General features: G+C 35.2%; 1 protein-coding gene across 1 annotated transcript in view; it reads left to right on the top strand.

The window, feature by feature from the left end:
* ARAP2 (ArfGAP with RhoGAP domain, ankyrin repeat and PH domain 2) overlaps nt 1–18,660 on the top strand; it is a 133,340-nt gene that overhangs the window by 93,862 nt on the left and 20,818 nt on the right. Inside the window, exons 26-28 of the mRNA XM_075024281.1 lie at nt 6,462–6,536; nt 7,672–7,789; nt 12,414–12,542. Of these exons, the coding sequence (XP_074880382.1) occupies nt 6,462–6,536; nt 7,672–7,789; nt 12,414–12,542 (322 nt within the window). The remainder of the gene's footprint in view (nt 1–6,461; nt 6,537–7,671; nt 7,790–12,413; nt 12,543–18,660) is intronic.

Here is an 18,660-nt window from a genome sequence, read left to right as displayed (position 1 = left end):
CCACGTCACTGAGAAGAGTATCTCAGTTTTCTTCATTCTCTCCCATCAGATATTTGTACATGTACAGGAGGTTTTTCTCCATTACCTTCCCAGGAACTGAGGTGAGGTTGACCAGCCTGTAGCTCCCCAGATCTTCTTTCTTGCCCTTCCTGAAGATGGGATCGATGCTTGTGCTCTTCCAGTCTTTGGGAACCTCTCCCAGACATCATGACTCTTCAGAGATAATTGAGACTGACTTTACAGTGACATCAGTGAGATTCCTCAGCACTCGTGGGTCCTACTTGTCAGGCTCCGTGTACTTATGTACATCTAACTTATTTAAGTGCTCCTTGACCTGGTCTTCCTCCACTGAGGGTAATCTTCCCTGCTCCAGACCTTCTCTCTGGTTTCAGGGGCCTGGGATTTCTGAAAGTCAGTCTTACCAGTAAAGACTGAGACAAAGAAGGCATTGAGTACCTTGGCCTCTTCTGTGTGATTTGTCACCTGCTCGCCTGCCCTATTCAGCAGCGGGTCCATGTTTTCAATAGGCTCCCTTTTGCAGTTTATGTGCCTGTAGAATCCTTTCCTGTTGCCCTTTGCATCCCTTGCGACCTTCAACTCAGGGTCGGCCTTGGTTTCTCTAACCTTATCCCTGCACATTGGGACAGAAGCTCTGTGCTTTTCTTGGGTCACCTGCCCGTGCTTCCAGCTCTTCCACGCTTCGTTTGTTCATCTGAGTTCAGCCAGGAGCTCTTTGCTCATCCATCCAGGCCTCATAAATAGTAAGGGATGATTTGCAGTGCTTTATAGTACTTAAAATTTGGAAGGCAGCAGTGAAAGGGATTCTTATTTTATTAGGTGGTGTGCTACTGTCAAATTTGTTATCATTCATTCTTAACATATCGCTAGAAATGACTACTTTCAGTTTCAGAGAGAATGCTTGTTCAAGTAGAACTTACAAAATTGAAGAAAATGGCACTTCCTACTTTAAAGGGAGAGAAGGGGCTAAAAAGAAGTGCATTAGAAATTGTATTTAAATGTATACATTTGAAAATCTATTTTTTTCATCCCATGGGAAGAAAAGTTCTCCAAAGAACGTGGTAAATAAGTGCTAAATACTTAGATATGATGTGTGAGAGAATCTCAGCTGGACTACAGAGTCTGCCTACTGAGTCTCCTAGATACGACATGTCACTGATACTAAATTTCGCTGAATCGTGTTACCACCTGGGTTTATCTGTAAATTTTTGCTGTATTCATTAAGTGCTTTCTCAGGTAATTTCTAGAGTAAGCTGTTACACCACAGCTATGTTTTCCATCTCAGCATTGCCTTTTTTTTTTCTTTTTTTTTTCTTCCCCTGGTAACCGGCCTTGTGTTTGTGTACCACAAAGAGTTGTGAAAGTCCAAAGGCCTCAGGTGCACAAGGGCTCACCTTACCTGAGGTGTAGAAGCACTCCTTGGCTTGCTCTGTGATCTTGGGACCCCAGCTGCTCAGGGCAGAGGCCTGACCAGGGTGTGCCCTGGTTCTTTCCAGGCCCATGCTGTTAGGTTTCTGGTGGCACGAACTCAGGCATTGCATCATGTAAGGAACAGTATTTCTATGTAAGAATTTAGTGCAAGGCTCCTGGATCCCACATGTACTGTTCTGTCCCAGACTAAGCACTTAAGTTATTTGTGAAATGGGTAGGGAAGGGAGACTTGGAGTCTTAACAGTCAATGTGCTGTGTAAGAAGCCTACTGACCTAGCCTGGAGCTGGGATGCTGAAGGAAGGGAGCCTCTTAAATTCTCCCTTTCTTGCATGCCTGAACACGTGTGTGTCAGATGCTGATTCACAGACCCAAACCATCATCTTAAGATACTTTCTAAAGGAGAACTTGAACATTTTCTTCCATTTTAATATGCAGATGAGGAATGAGGAAGCTAAATACTTCCTTGAGCAAGGTAAGGGCTGACCTCAATGCATTTTTCCTTCTCTTCACTTATCTGTGGTTACTGTGTGGTACAGCTTTATAAGCTGCAGTGGAGTGTATTATTTCCTTTGTATCTGATTCTACCCCTTCACAATCCTTCCACAACTTTACAGTCACCTGGAATAATTTAGAGCCTGTCTGTTATGGCACTGTCTTGGAAATGTGAATTCAAATTATTGGGTTTGGCAGTGCGTGCATTCAGAATGTATCCTGGATGAGTTTAATGGTTAGATGGATTGAGCTCCTTGGCTTTACCAAGGTGCACCAGTCCTTAGTAAGAAAAGAAACTTCAGGTACCAACAATGTTTTAATAGAAAAGGCTAATTCGTTGGGTACCCATGTACATGAGTGATTGTTTTGAGGATTGCTATTGGGAAATCAAACACAGAAAAATCTGTTTAGTCTTGTTTTGTGTTGCTCAAGACCTTACGTGGCCAAACACTTTGGATTTCCATATGAACTGCTACATAAAGAAAGGAAAACAAGATCAGAAATATCTGTGTGCTAGAAAATCTCAACATGAAAAGGAGATGGGAAAATTGATTATTAATGAAAAACTATTGCAGTATAGTACCACCTTTTTCACTTTCTTCTAGAAATATTTTACTATTAAGACCTAATCAAATATTTTATGCTATATTATTTGTATCGTGTGGGCAAAATGGATTTGCACTAAAAATTGTGTGTATTGTTTTATGGATTTATTCTTTAATATAGACTTGAATGGCATAAAATGGAAAATAGTATACAGAATAATTGACTTCCCTGTTTCCCAAGCAGGACAATGATCTCAACTTAAAGCTGTAGTTGATGTTCTCCCTATAAAGAAAATAAGTAATGCAAAATTCCTAGAACAGACTTGGTCACTGGGGTATTTTAAAATTGCGTATCTGAAATGACTCCAGATTCCTGCTTGGAAAACATGAATTCTTAATATTCAGTACATGTTTTCACAACCTGTTATGAGGAAAATAGTAACTGAGCTGCTGGATTTTATTAATTTATCTCTGTCAATACTGTATCTGAAGACATGATAGAATGCTGAGTTTGAGTTAGAAAATGGTTTTAGATCTTATCAAATTGTTGGTATCCTTACTCTGTATGGCATTTCCTGGAAAAAGAGACACCAGAAGTCGAGATAGCAAATATGAACTCAGGAGACCTCAGTTGTTTGGGAGCACTTGCCCCAGAGATAGCAGCCTTTTTCTTTTAGCTTTCTAAACAAGCAGTAGACATTGGAACAAGACTTCTACCTTTTAATGGATGATAAATTGAAGTTTGAACTGCTTTTAAGGATAGGGACTTCATTCTCTCTGTTATGTGAGCCTATTACCCCTTGAATATAACAACTGGGGAGTGGAGTTCTCAAGAGCCTGACAGTCGTTTGTGGCAATTTGATTGTGACTATGAACATTTTTCCCATCTGAATTAAACTGTGGAATGTTTTTTGCCAGTTGCCAATTTTTCTGCAGCAGACATGATTAATGTAACTACTGTTTCAATTAAAAATACCTTTTTCTGAAACTGCATATGTATGTAACATGTGAAATGCATGGATATCTAATGCTGGGGACCACTTCAATGCAGAAGGGAATAATTCTCATCAAAGGTCATGCACTTGCTGTTATTTCAGAGTATTTACTGCCTGAAGCCCACTGATTAAAGAAGCTTCTTCTAGGTGGTTTACAAGGATATTTTGAGATTTTATATATAGCTTTTTCTCTAGAAGAATTCACCATTTCCCTAACTATGCATGGTGTTGTCAACAGGTGGGGGAATACCTTAGAGCCAAACCTGGACTAACACTAAGTGCTTTTGAAAAAGATTGACCTTCCTCTTTGTTGTATTTTTACACTTACAATTTCTATCATGCGTATAAAGTGCAAATTACACATAATTTTGGAAGACTAGATTGTATGGATGCCCACACTTTATATTTTACCAGGCTTGGCCATATAAACTTCTTTTAAACTGCTGTTGTTAAGTCCAACTTAGCATTTGATGCTCTCATTAACACTATAAAAAGAATAGCCAGACCCTAGCCATTTGTCATAGGCTGTATTTGCCAGTGCAGACCTGAAATGGGATAAACATTTTCAGAATAGGAACAGTGGTTAGTTAGAATGGTGTAGCTTTAACTTGATATCCTTCATTATTTAAGTGAAAGAAAAAGGGTATGCTGAAACATTCTTTTTCAGCTGCTCTACTTCCTCTGTCAGTAGCTACCATCATTCAGCCTGTAAGCAGTTTCTGAGACCATGCATTTTGAAGACTTGCATATGCAGACCATGTAGCATGGAGATTGGACTTAAGGCTCATGCAGGAGAGATAGCTCTTTGGAACTTTTTTGGGTGGGCTTCCAGTTACTGTTAAAACGGATGACATGGTGCAGATCGAGTGATGTAACAGCACGGGTGATTGGCAACTTAGACCTTAAGCAGCTGCAATTAAGAATTGTGCATAAGAATCCTTTCCATTTAACATCTGATAGTGTGACATTATTGCATCAAAACATGCGCATATTTGTGGGAAAATCGGTGATGTGGATACCTAATACATTTGAGTATATAGGTTGCTATAGTAGTTTTATCTCTGGGCTGGTGATGCAGAGTGTTCAGAGGAGAACAACTGAACCAAATTTCTGCTGAAGGCCTGTAAGTTCTCATGTCTCGAAATGTTACTGAAGTTCCGTTCCAGGTGGCACTTCATTAGCTGCTCTTCATTTTCTGTCCACCATATACTTAGGCCAGCTGTTTCAGTTTGCTGCTGTAATTTATATCACATTTTCTCCATACGGTTGTTTACATGAGCCCAGTGGAAATCAAATGTCAGCTTCATTCTTATTTCCAACCTTTTTCTGTAATATCATCTGAAAAGCAAATTTTACAACTAAATGAGCTTTTTTGAGTCTGTGCCACTATAATTAAGTAGCTTTCTTCAAAGTAGCTTTGTAATGTTTTTCCTCACAAATGTTTCCATTAGTTTTCTATTCTCAGAGGCTAAACTAACTTTAAAGTCACCATTTTTCAGAATGTTAATGTTCTCTAAAATTGAGTTCTGCCATTTATTTTTCTATAGAAATGTAGTTTTAGTTTCTGTAAATTAGTCAAAATGTATCCCAAAGCTTGCCTGTTGCTATCATTTTCTCCGTATCTTATTCTGTATATGATGGAGCTTTTTTTCTGTTCTTAAACTCTTCCTCTGTTTGTAGTAATATATAAATAAGTAGCATCACTATGAATACTCTTCTCAAAATGAAGACTCAAATTATCATTCTTAATGTTAATTCGATTATTAAATTGGTTTATTAATAAAAGGGTACACCTCCTGAAAGGTCAAGTTTTCTGCTGTATTTTTTCTTCCTATGCTCTGATCATCACGATATATTTAGTTTTAGAAACTGGGATGAATTACAATCTTTTGACGATGCTTATGTCTATACCACAAGGGAATTAGAGCAGGCAAGATGGGAGACATTTTTAACTGTAGAAAAGTAAAGTAATTTCTCATCCACAAAGATAATTTTATTGCTATAGATGAGCAAATCTAGTAACAATGGAAAATACTAAATTCCTTGTCATGAATCAGATTTTTCTCCTTGATCATAAAATTACTGACTTTCCAATTTCTTTGTAAGTTTCATATTGTTAGGCATTCTTAAATTATGTTTGTTGGTATTGAGTAATTAAACTATTATATAATATGTCATACACTTGCTTTATCATCTAATTTTTTCACGTTAGCATTGTATGTAAAGTTTAGCTATCTCTCCAACAAATTTGAAGAGCTATATTTAACAGAGGTTGATACCAGGAGCATTTGTTTTGATTCCTTTTTCTAAGTACTTAATGACACATTTTCATTGTGATTTATAATCATAAATGTAGTCTTTGTAGTAATGAATTTTTATTATCCAGATGTGTACACATGGCTATATGACTGAAATATTCTCTTATTTGTAATTTTTCCTCTCATTTTAACTAACTCATTTTAGTTTGGGGTTCCTGTCCTGTATTTTTTCATGGTTTTAAATTCTGGTCATCTGTTTTGGCTCTGAAGTGAGCCTGGCTAACCCCTAAATCAGTTATGGTTCTGGCTGTTTAAGATACTAAGGTACACTCATGTCTTAGACTTTGCAGTCTTAAATATAAATTTAAAATTTCCACTTATTTCATGTCCTCTAGTTTTCCTGCTCTTGAATGGTATTTGTAAAATGTGTTCATTTTGTTTGATATGATTCTGTTGGATTTAGCCAGGGTTTGCATTTTCCTCCTGAATTTGTGAATAGGGTTTTTTTCCTTCACTAGTCAAATAAAAGTGAATGTAGTGCAGGTTTTCCCATTAGAGTCAACATTTGGACTATTTTTATAGATAAGTTGGTGGGAAAAAAGTTTGAGTTCAGAAGGTTCTAGCACATCTACTAGATAATAATTGTACTTTCCCTATTTAAAAGGATATTTAAAATATTTTTAAGACAGTCTAATTTTTTTTTTTAATTGTTTTGTTTTAGGTTTCCCAGGCTGGAGATTTGCTGATTGAAGTTTACGTGGAAAGAAAGGAGCCAGACTGTAGTATTATAATCAGAGTTAGTGTATACAAGTGATACAGTGTTTTTACTAAGCACTTTCTCATGAAGTATAACAAATTTATTTTCGTACATGTTTTTATGTAATGAAAGTACAAATGCATATCTATCACTATTCTTTTAAATAATTTTTTTAAATTTTCTGTGTTACCTAGATTTTGTAAAGACTGATTATTATGCATTTTTAAGGAGAATTTTATGATACAATTTTAAAGGAGAGACGTCCTCCTTTAGTTTTACTGCAGTATACAGTGGTATAAATTCTTGCAGCTCTATGGGTGCAACACACAAAAACATTAACAAGTACAGAGTGAATGCTGGTTTTATTTAATAGTACAAGGCCATTTAAATGACCTTCCTCCTGATTTTTCTTTTTGCCGGTGGCTGTTTTCCTTGAGCGCTAAGAAGCCAAAGCCTGTTGCTTACTAGAATTGAGATTTTTCAGCCTGGTATCTGATAGTGTATTTTAAACACGCTCGTCTCCATGTAGTAGTGCTTTACTGTTTGGATGCTGAGGAAAAAAAAAATTCATTTCTGTAATGACAAAGGACAGATATTGTTAAGAAGGAAGTAGAAAATTTAGGGCAGTGCTTTTTTTTTAATGTTATACCTCTCTGTTTCTGTTTCCTTTCTGTTCTGTTCAGCATATGACTCTCAAACACTTATGTTTGTACATATATGTGGTATGTGGTATACATAGATACACGCATACGTACATGCATGCAAGACATGCTTTTTTAATTGGAATAAAAAAATGGGAAATGCATTGCTAAAATAAAAAAATTGTACTTCTGTAATATTTACCTTCCCATACTGAATTAAAAATATCAAAGCTCCCCCCCCCGCCCCCCGCCCCGATTTTTCAAGAGTAGAGAAAAGGAATTTCAAGTTACCAAGTTATCAGTCAGCTGAAAATTGTAACTTTGATTTCATGGAAAAAAATAAGGAAAGCATGCTGGATCCTGACAAATAATTTATGGGTTTCCAACTCAGTATATCTGCGCTTTTTTTTGTTGTTTTTGGGGTTTTTTGTTTGTTTGTTTTTTTAAACATCAATTGCGAGGAAGATTTTGAAAAAATAACTCAGAAGTCGGTAATTGCAATATATTATAAACTGACTCAATTTGTATTACAGGTATCACCTTTGATGGAAGCAGAAGAATTAACTAATGATGTTTTAGGAATCAAAAATATTATTCCCAACAAAGATGATATCTGGGCTACTTTTGAAGTACTTGAAAATGGAGAACTAGGTTAGTGACACTTAAATTTATGTGTGTTCATCAAATTTTATTATTTTTATTTTTCAATACTTAACATAATCCAAAGCTTAGTTAAAGAGTTACTGAAAAGTTTATAGAAACAACACAAAAATTAGCCTTTATGCCATTGTTTTACATTTGGTTACTGGGGCATCTGCATGATTTCTTTCTATGCTTTGCCAGAAATAATGTGATGAATTGTTTTAAAATGCTTATAAATCGGGATTTGAAAAAATGTTCTTTATATTACCCTCCTTCACAGTTCATTAGTCATCAGCTATAGCAAAGTAGCTCTTACCAATAAGTCTAAAAGAAGAAACTTATTTTCATTAGAATGTTAGCAGTTGATTTTATAAGGAATAATGTTTTTCAGAAAATGAAATGAGAAAATACATGTAATACTTCAGGGAAAGGATCTTTTTTATTTAGTCAATTATTTTATGTGTGTGGATGAAAAAGGAGCCATAAAGTGTGTAATCCTGTGTTTATGGCAAGTGGCATTATGGTGTATGGAGCAGAATCTTGAAACATTTGTTTTAAATATAGTTCTGCTGCCAACAAGAGCAAATGTCACATGGTCAACAGTATTCATGAGCTGTAAAGAGGTTTTAACATTGGGAGTGCTTCATGCGTGCTGGAGCTTGCACTTTATTATTAGAGATACTTAAAATAACATAAAGTAATAGAGATTTTTTTTAATTAAAACATTGTATTTTGATGAATATTCACTGATGTCATCTGATTTTTGAAGAAGGGGGACAGAAATACGCTTTTAGTAAAAGGAACGTCTGTTTGCCCTTCATTAGTAAGTTGCTGCTCTTATTTTCATGTTACAGAAGTGGACTGTGGACTAGTTTATTTCTGTAGTGAAGATACCTATTTTCAAGTTAAGGAAAAAGAAAAGTATAAAAAAATTGAGAAACCTAAGATTACTAAATGTTCCAAGATTGTTTGAATAGTTTTTTGTACTCGATTTTCAGATGTGTTTACGATAATCTCTTCAAATTTACTAATATTCCTGATATATCAGTCTTGACCTTGGCAGTATCAGTAATGAGAATGCAAGTGCAGTCTCCTTTTGACTTAAAATAAATGATCCTAATCCCTCTTTGCATTTTGCAGTCTTGTGGTGATGCTGTGTAGGGTTGTTACGAGTTCAATTCCAGATTCATGGATGCGGGTGTCAACTGACAAAGAATGCTGGCATCTGTGATCTTTAGAAGAGTCCTGATAACTCGCACAAGTACTGTAGAAATCCTGTTTCTTTTGACTGAGTAATGGAAAAATTTGAAGAAGGGATTTTATTTTCTTAAACTTAATATGTAACACTTACAGGCAAATGAAAGCTAAACTAGATATAGCCAAGAGAACATAAAAGTAAGTACAAAAGATAGTTCCCATAGCAGCTTCTTGAGATATTTGGGTGCAACGACTAGTATTTTAGTGTGGGCTAGAAATGTCTGAGCTGATGACTATGGAAAATGAGCAAAATTAAACTTAGAGTGAGGCAGTACAGGCCCTATATAGGACAATAAATATTGGCAAGGGATTAGAGTGTATCCCATTGAAACAAGAGTTTACAATGGAAAGTAGAAATGGCATACAAGTGTTTTAAAACCAAAACAAACAAGCAAAAAACAAACTGAAGTCCTAATTCAGCACCTGGCTTCAATCAGTAGAGACTGTGTTGATGAAATGTCTGTTTCATGGACTCCTTTCTGGAAGAATCTGTGCTTCAGAACAGGCAAACTGAATTAATAATGTTGAAAAATAAAAATAATGCATGTAGTAAGAGGCACTTACTCAGGAAGACTCCTGTGATGCTATGGCTGAATCTAGCAGATTTTCAAAAGACTGAAACATAGAGAAAATAACAGAGAAAAATAGTCCTGTTCAGTCTTTGGTCCAAATGTGACACTAAAGAACTAAAAAACTACTTGAGTCTTTGCTGCTGCAAGTTGATCTTACTAGCGTTATCTAACAATTGCCATTGAACTTTATGTAATCTAAGGCATTTACAAATAAGTTGAGATTATGACATGTCATGACAGTAACAAAGCTTGCTTATTTGTTTCAAATGTACATTAATGATCACAGTGTCTTTCTGACAGAAATTAATTTTCTGCTTGTGTTCCTGCCCTGTTCTGGTACCTGTCCAGTGCATGGTCATATTCAGTTTGTTACACTCAATCCTGAAGTTTTGACAGTTATTTTACTTTTTAAGATATACTACCCTGAGAAGGCAAGAAAATTAGAATCTTACATTTTCTAAAAAGTAATTTTCTCCTGATAGTTAATGTTGTTTAGGGTGAAAATGACTGGTTTTGGATATTTGCCAGCTTATGATGACCTAAGTAAAAGGGTAATTGGACATTTGTGTTGACTGCTTGCTGTTCAAAATACTAAAAATTGCAGTATTAAAAATCAACTAAATTATTTGCATATAGAAAAGTTGAAATAATTGATAATTTTATCTAACCTAATGCAGAATGTTCAATGCCATATGCTTTTCCAAAATAGGGTGTATTTTTTTTTTTTTGGTAATTTGTGCTTGATGGATAGTTTGTAAATGAGGTGTGTTGCCAGTAAAATAGCTAATGCATTTCAGCATCATGATTTATGTACCGTGTAATCCGTGATGACAGATGGTCTTAAATGTAACTATAAATAAAACAGTAGGTGTTTACTCTGGGAGTGCTGGTGTTCTAGGAAGATGTGGTGATTTACCAGTGTTTCCTGCCTTTGATTTGTAAAGTTTTTCTCCTTAAAATGTGTTTTTTCTCTCTTGTACAAAGGCAACAAGTTGTTTTAACTTTATCACATCAGAGTCCAGTTTCCCAAAAGTTGAAAAGAAATTTTAAAAGTTTGACCATTTAAAACAAAAGGGCCACAAGAAAGGGTGTTACAAAGTGTAGGGATCGAGCTGCTGTCTACAGAATGGTATTGTTGTTAAGCTGCTTTGTTGTCATGTCTGAATACTAAAATCTTTATGTAAGTGGTATAACAAGTCTACAGGTAAGGTAGGTTTTTTACATCCCAAAACAGCGGTAGTTTTTTCTGTTGCTTAAGTGTGTTATTTGTAGCTGCTGCTTTCTGAAGCTCCAGTGTTCAGGAAAATATGTTCTGCTTGAGTGTAGTGCTGGACAATCCCAAAGCAGCTGTTGACATTTCATATTCATCTACCCTAGCAGAAATGAAAAATGAGATTATGGCGGCATGCTTTACCCTTCAGTACACAAGAGACACAGGGCTAGACTGCCTGACCCAACATGACAGTGTCACACAGGTGTGACTTTCCAGGAGCTGTACCCAGCTCCTCTCAAGGCCTGACCCACATAAGCTGGTATGCAAATGGGAACTCAGAACTTTTGGAAAAAATTCTCTCTTTGGAGATAAAATGACACTTGGATCCACTGGTCTAAGTTGTAGCCTGCAAAGCCATCGTTAAGGTTTTTGTGTTTCATGAATTATAGTAGGTGCTCACTGCTGAGCAGGTGAAAGCCTTCAGGTGTGTATGTGTGGAGGAAGAATTAATGGAGAGGGAAACTGTATGGTCTCCCTCCATCCACATCAGCGTTGCCTTGTATGATACCTCAGGCTGTGTTGCAGTAAATGTCACGCTCAGATTTGTGCTGGATCTGGTAATGCAGATTTAGGGACTATTTGCAAGATCCTTCCTACTTTCATTTGCTATATGAACTGGTGTTTGTATGGGGTGCTGTCTGGACTTATCACTGCAGTTTTTCAATCCTGTGAAAGGGCCTCAGAGCTTCTCTTTTAGGATGGATGATACCTATCAACAAATGTATGTTTGAGCAACTGGTGTTGCACACATACAGTCTAGTCACACCTTCATCTGTTGGTATTTTAATGTTGCTATTCTCTTTGTATGAGCGTGGTATATAACAGTGCAAGTCTGGAAATTCCCCGACCACAGTAGCAGGGAGAAAACCTAGTAAGACCACATACGTTTTCTTCTAGTAAAAGGAATGTAATGAAACCAAGAATCTGTCTCAGTCTGTTTTGATCATTAACAGGCAATATAATCTATACCAGGTTTGGTTTTGTTTATTTTCACTGTAACTGCCCCAAAACCTTTGGGTTTTGATAGCAGAGACTTGATAACTGTGATGATTCATTTTTGTATTGAGCCTAGACCAATGAGGCCCAGTCTAACTGTAGGTCTCGATTATGTTTGATCATATTTAGGTATGCCCTGTGATAGTTTCTAACTTTTGTATTTAATGTGAAAGCAGTGTTTTAGTGTCTTTACATAAGCAGATATTCATAACTAAATACAAAAGGGTCACTGAACATTTGACTACTGCTTGTTTAACTTGATATTCATTACATATGCAAACCCTGCCAGCAAAGGTGTTGCTGCAGAAAGTCAATGAAGTGCCTAATTGTCTTATTTTGAAAGCAGTGTTTTTCTTCTATAGCTGCAAGTAAGACAGTGTTGTGTATAAGCATGTTTAACTTCTAAGGGCCTCCAAACTTGTTTTTTATTTTTTTTGAGTTTTTTTGCTTTGTTTTTTTTAATTTTTTATTTATTTTTTTTTTTAAATTTCAATTTTGTTTGTTTTGTTTTGTGTTATTCTCCGGCATTTTTCAGAACGTCCTCTGCATTATACAGAGAATGTACTAGAACAAGTTCTTCACTGGAGTTCACTACCAGAGCCTGGCACTGCATATCTGATAATAAAGAGATTTCTAACAGCAGACATGATAAAGCTCTACAGTGGTACGTATCTTTTTTAGACCTTGGATACTTCATGTGGGGACATGAGGATGGTAATTCCTTTGTAGCTGTTTCACTGGGGCAAAGCGTCCCAGAACGTCTGAATTACTACTACTTTATAAAAATTAATGATTTACTGAGAGTTGTGCTGACTTCCTTTTAAAACATAAAAATTATGGATGTTCTTGTTTCTATAAAATGTAAGTTCTCTCATTTGAACATAAAGTATACAGAAACTGTGCGTTCACTTCACAGTCTGTGAACTTCTGCTGTGAAGCGTGAGACTGCTCTTTTATCCATAGTACAGTGCTACATAGTCCGTCCACATACATACTACACTATACTCTCTCTCTCTGTGGACTGTATATGTATATCTTGTATATTTAATGTTTACATTATATATAAAACATGTAGTTTACATATAATTATGTAAGTATGTTATACACTAATAATTTCTGTTATACAATCTGATGCCTCCAAACTACAAAGCTAATTTGAATGACATACTCTAAGTCTTTCAGCTGCTTGAGTATGTGGCCTTTAAAAAGGATGAGGAATTTAGATCTGACCCTTGAAAGGAAATATAGCTCAAATACTTAGTGGAAAAATATGATTTACAAGCTGACACAGCCTTTTTTCTTTTTTTTTTTTGACATAATACCTGAGTTTAAGTCTCCCATATAATAATATGTAGTATTTGCTTTGAGGGAAGCAGGAGTTTAGAAGTTAAGCATGTCCAAAAATCACTATCCTGTTTTCAAGGAGTTGAAATCCTGTATGCTGTCACTGTAAAGCATGTGATGGTGACGCATGATGCCTGGTTTAATGCCCATCTGATGTTATCTAATGACCTACTCAAATATGTAATCTTTTCCTCTTTTCCCCATACACAGAGGTATTTATCTCTCCATCTATATATCTCTTCTGTCTTGATTTCAAGAAGTTATGCTATTATGCTTATTCTTCTGAAAGTAATAGCCTTCTCTCATCATCTTTTATTCCTGTAAAAGCATATGACACAAATGTAAACCAACCTTAACAAGTGTGCTATTTATGACTTTTGTTTGAGTTTCACTATCTCTAAACATGTCATAGCAGAGAGTGAATAGAGAAATGGCCTACTTCATTAAAAGCTTGATATATGAACTCCCATCACCTCACTTGGTATGTGTTGAGGTATAATCAGAAAAGGGAATAGATCTTAAGGACTATGTGAACCACTGCTCTGAGAACATGTAAGGATTATGCTAGTGTCAATTTACAAAATGTACTATTTAAAGGGGAGAACTGCCATTTGCCTGCCTGCCTTCTCTCCTAATTTCTACATCCATTTTTTCTCCCAACCCACCACAATAATTGTTTGCATCAGTTCTATTCAGTTTGACCTTAGTGTAGACACACTGGCTTTTGATTGAATGTTTACATTTCCTGGCTTTTGTGTGTGTGTGTGTTAAAATAATTAAAACTTTATTCAATAAATTATATTGATTTTCTTATTGGTTTGAAGGGAAAAATCTCTGCCACGTTGCAGACTTATAGTGTTGACCTCTACAAGTTCTACATGGCATAGTAATCTCATGTATTACAAAATCTTTTCTTGAGAGTGGAATTGCCATTTTAAGGAACTTTTACATGGTGAACATACTTTAATTTCTAAAACATTACTTTTTCTAACTGGATCTTATTGTAATAAAATAAAGTTTAAAATAAACACAGTATTAGAATTTTTTAGTCCATTTTTAGCTTATAAATTTACATTAGCAATACTGAGGAGCAAGTTCATCAGATTCAGCAAAACAGCGTATATATTAAGTGTAGGCAAAGATGCACAGAAAGTGTGCACCATTCATCCACATCTTGTAGTTGCAGGAATCTGTGTTTATGTTTGTATTTCTAATCTTGCATCTGTACGCACTATTAAAACAAATAAACAGCTATTTCAGGACAAAAAGATACCTTTTTTTTTTTCTTTTAGATAAACATTGTACTTGCATCACTAGACAGTGTTAGAGTGAGAAAAGATGTAGGATGAGGTCATTGGGGAAGGGATGCTCCCAGTGTCTAGAGGAGGAGGCAGTTCTGGTTATGCTGGGGCTCTCCATCTAAAAGTACACAAGAAAAAACTGCTGGCTTGAAGGAAAAAGGGGAGTCCTTAATCTTTTCAGTCTTTTATGCTCTTTATGTGGATAATTCCTCCTCACTGAGTAGTAGAGCCAAGGCCAGATGTCCAACCATTACTATTTGAAGTATGTTTTTTAACAGTGGATTCTGCCCATACAAATAGACAACTGGGTGGATGGATGGCCTCCTCCTTCGCAGTAAAATTAATAGGGCTGTGATCGTATTATAATTGAATTCCATGAATTTTCCGTGATTCTCTGATTTATGTTAGAATCTCACAGACTAAATTATGATATTCCTTACCTTTTTTCTATTAATGTTACCTCAGAGCTTTGTGTCATTGGCACTTTTCTCCTTTTTCTTCCAGAGACTTTAATGACATTTGAAATAATGTTGGTTCAATAGTGAGCCTAAAGGAACAACTCTATTAGCCTCATTTCATCTTGGCAACCTACCATTGTCTTCCCTGTCAGTGCAACTTTTCCCATGTGCCTTATACATGGTACATTCTCCCTTTTCATAATTATTATACTCATTTTGTCCATTCTAAACTAATTTCTCATGTTGTGCAATATCAAACATTGTGTTGAGGTCTAGATGTGTATTTTCTCTTGTCTAGAAATCAACTTTCTTTTCAAGGAGAAAAAAGTGTTAGTTTGTTTGTATTGATATGTTTCAGTAAATTCATGGTGAGTTTTCAACTTTCCTCCAGATCTTTATTTACTCTCTTGACAATTTATTCTATAGCTTTTCATGCTTGTTGCAGGAGCACTCTTTCAAGTGCTGTTCAGAAGGGCAAGGTGTGCATTATATTTTGGTATAAGAGATACTCAGTACAGCTATTCAGGAGATACTCAGTACAGCTATTTCAAGACCCTTTTTCTTCTCCTTACCTGAAAATTTCCCACATTAAAGTTTTATTTATTAGAAAAATATGGGGGAATAGATTCACTATAAAGTGTGTATATATAGGTCCTTGAAATTTTACCAGTAAGCATTGTATAATTTGAGTGGGAAGTATTGATTTCTGAGAACAGGGCCTATTATTCAGAGATATTCTTTGAAACGCAAACTTCTAAACCATAGGTGGATCAATCCTGAATGACTTGCGTGCATCTAGTTCCTAGTACTTGCAAAGTTCTAGAAAGTTTTGCATGTTTTGTAAAGTTCATATCTGAAAAATCATTCTGATTAGGACACATCCTGATCATTTTAGATTTACTTTATGAAACACTGGATTCTAAAGAATGTTGAATATCATCAATTTAGAGGATTATTATTCTTTCTCCTTCAGGCTTTTCTAAGATCCTTGTAAATATCAAGTGTTTGATAGATTTGCTGTGGTGGGAATGCTGTGAAGTTTAGAATGAGTTTTTGTCATGTCAAGAGGTGTGTGCAGAAATGGAAAATCTTCCAGTTTGGTACAGAAGTGGAAGTATCCTGCTACTCTCATTTGGTATGGTTTAAAAAAAAAAAGCTTATGACTGTGTAAATAAAGATTGATATTCTATTCTGAACATGAAATAAATATTCTTACTGGCAAAGAGGGAATATTTTAGCGCCTTTTTTAACTGTGTGTGTATATTTGCACTTATAATTGAGTCAATCCAAGTAAATTCTGATTTTAATTGTTGAAATGTATTGATTCTGGCTTTAGATTCCATCTTAAACTCTAATGAAAATACTGGGAAATTTTCTTTTGAGATTTTCCTTTCATGGCAAGCATGCTGATTAGAACATTGTTGGTTTTATTCAATGAAATCAAAGAATTTTATTATCTTTTTAATTTCCATTATGTTTTTAAATGTTTTTCATAACTTCAACTTGTACTAAGATATAAAGTAAGAGGGAATTAGATTCACAATTGTTAATTATCTTCTTTTTACAAATAATTAGGGTTAGTAGGAGGAATAATTTAATTCTGATTCTTTAAACAGCTGGTTTTGAGCCAGTATGAAAGATGGGATTGAGATACAACTTTTCAAGTTAGTCCCAAAGTCTCTCTACACTACACAAATGATGGTAGACTCGGACTCTGAGTTTTGAAATACAACCGAACTGGTTTTTTTGTATGCACTTTAAAATTTATTTGCACAATTGGGTGTTTGAGACTGGATATCACTCCCGTACTTTTTGTGCATGCACAACCGTGCATCTAATGCATTAATACATTTTTTACTATTAAAATGTTGGGGATCTTCCTAAATAGTCACACGTGGAATAACTGTTTACAGGTTCTTTAAAAGAAGAGCAAAAACATAATACTGAAATACAGGTAGTTGCAAACTACCATGCAATGTATTTCTGTTAGACCCTGCATTTTATCGTCAGTAGTGACATTTCATGCAAATTCTTAGTTCTCCCTCATCGCCTCTCATACTTGCTTTGTGCATGTGATGCAGTACTTGAAGATATTGACTGCTCATTTAACAGAATGTATGAAGATTGAAGAAATATGTAATTTTGATTAGTACATATTACAGCAAGTGTCGCTTCCAAAGCATGACTATTTGTGTAGTTAGCTGTGGCTGTGTAATACTGCTCTTCATAAATAGAAAAAATTATGCAAACAATGAAAGTTGGTCTTTTGTGTATTCCTGTCCTTCCTGACCAAATGAAAATTTATTTTATGTTACTTTTTATTGTTGATTTATTCAAAACATTTTATTCTTATTTTTTTGAGATTATATTATGTGCTGCTTCTTAATAATGAGTTCTGATATCAGATGCTCAAATCCTAAGTGGAATTTTTATGGAAAAAGCCAGTTGAGTAGTTGGGTAAGGGTGCTATTCTCCATACACCACGTACTCCTTTTACACCACAGTTTTATTAACTATCTTGAAATTAATATATTATAAAACCAGTGATATTATTCTGGGACTCCTAAACAAGTTTATTCAGTGTTTCCTAAGTGAGTGACTTACTGGAAATACCTACATTTAGCAAAAGAAAATAGATGGTGAAAGCCAAAATATGGCATAAGTAGTAGGCTTGTAGTGTTTTCAATTAAAGGAATTATTAGCCCTGTTAGTATGGCTCCCTCTTCAAGGTGAAATGGTGTTGACTGGAATGGAGAAGAGTTCATCTCCTGCCTAGCTGCTCTCTCTTCACTCTGGCCGTCTGCTTCCAGCACTAGTTACCTCAAGGAGAAATGAATATTTCAGAATTCTGCTGAAGTCTGTGCTCTTTCATAAAGTCTTGATAAGATGCAAGTAGGAATTTTTTTTTTTTCTTCTGTTGTTGCTTACTTTGTTCAAGTGCTGTTTTGGTTTGAGTTTACATGCATGAGTCATATCAGCATGGTAATTGCTGTAATTAGTGGTCAGAAGTTTTTGCTATTTGAAAGTAGCGTTGCTGGGAAAAACTGATAAACTGGTTAACACCCCCCACCCCCACCCCCCAATATATTGGGCAGAATAGGAAAACCAAAAACATCTAGAAGTGGTGGTACAGTAGTTTACACGTACTAGTAATACTTTTTTATATTATTTTATTTATAATTTTAAATTGCTGGGAATGTACTGAAAAAATCAAGTCTCTATCACTGAAAACCTTCAATGGTTCTGGTATTTCTTTAAAAAAAAAGCTTTTTCAGTACTAATTTAAATGCTTTATGAAGCTGAATGCAAAGTTGTGGTTTGGGTTTGATTTGGGATTTTTTGTGTGAGGATTATTTGGAGTTTTTTATTAAGTTTACAAAATATATGTGTTAGTGTGTATTTTGACTCAGAAAAATGTAGACAGACTCATGACAAAAGCAGATCTTTATGGAAAATTTTTGTATCTCTGAAGCACAGAGATTGAAAGTATTCATGTCATACTTTTGGACTTAACTGCACATTCTAGTCTGAAAAGATTCTTTTAATTAAAGTGTGTTGGTGGATTCTTTCCATCTTATCCTAGAAGTGAAACAGAGGAGACTTTTTTCCCCCCAGTAATTAAAATCATAATGGCATCAATATTTAAGAATACCTTTCTTATTAATAGATAATATATATT

The sequence above is a fragment of the Buteo buteo genome, chromosome 1 (genome assembly GCF_964188355.1).
Source record: "Buteo buteo chromosome 1, bButBut1.hap1.1, whole genome shotgun sequence".
NCBI lineage: Eukaryota > Metazoa > Chordata > Aves > Accipitriformes > Accipitridae > Buteo > Buteo buteo.
The sequence above is the reverse complement of the archived record's forward strand: the minus strand, read 5'-3'. Positions and strand labels throughout refer to the sequence as shown.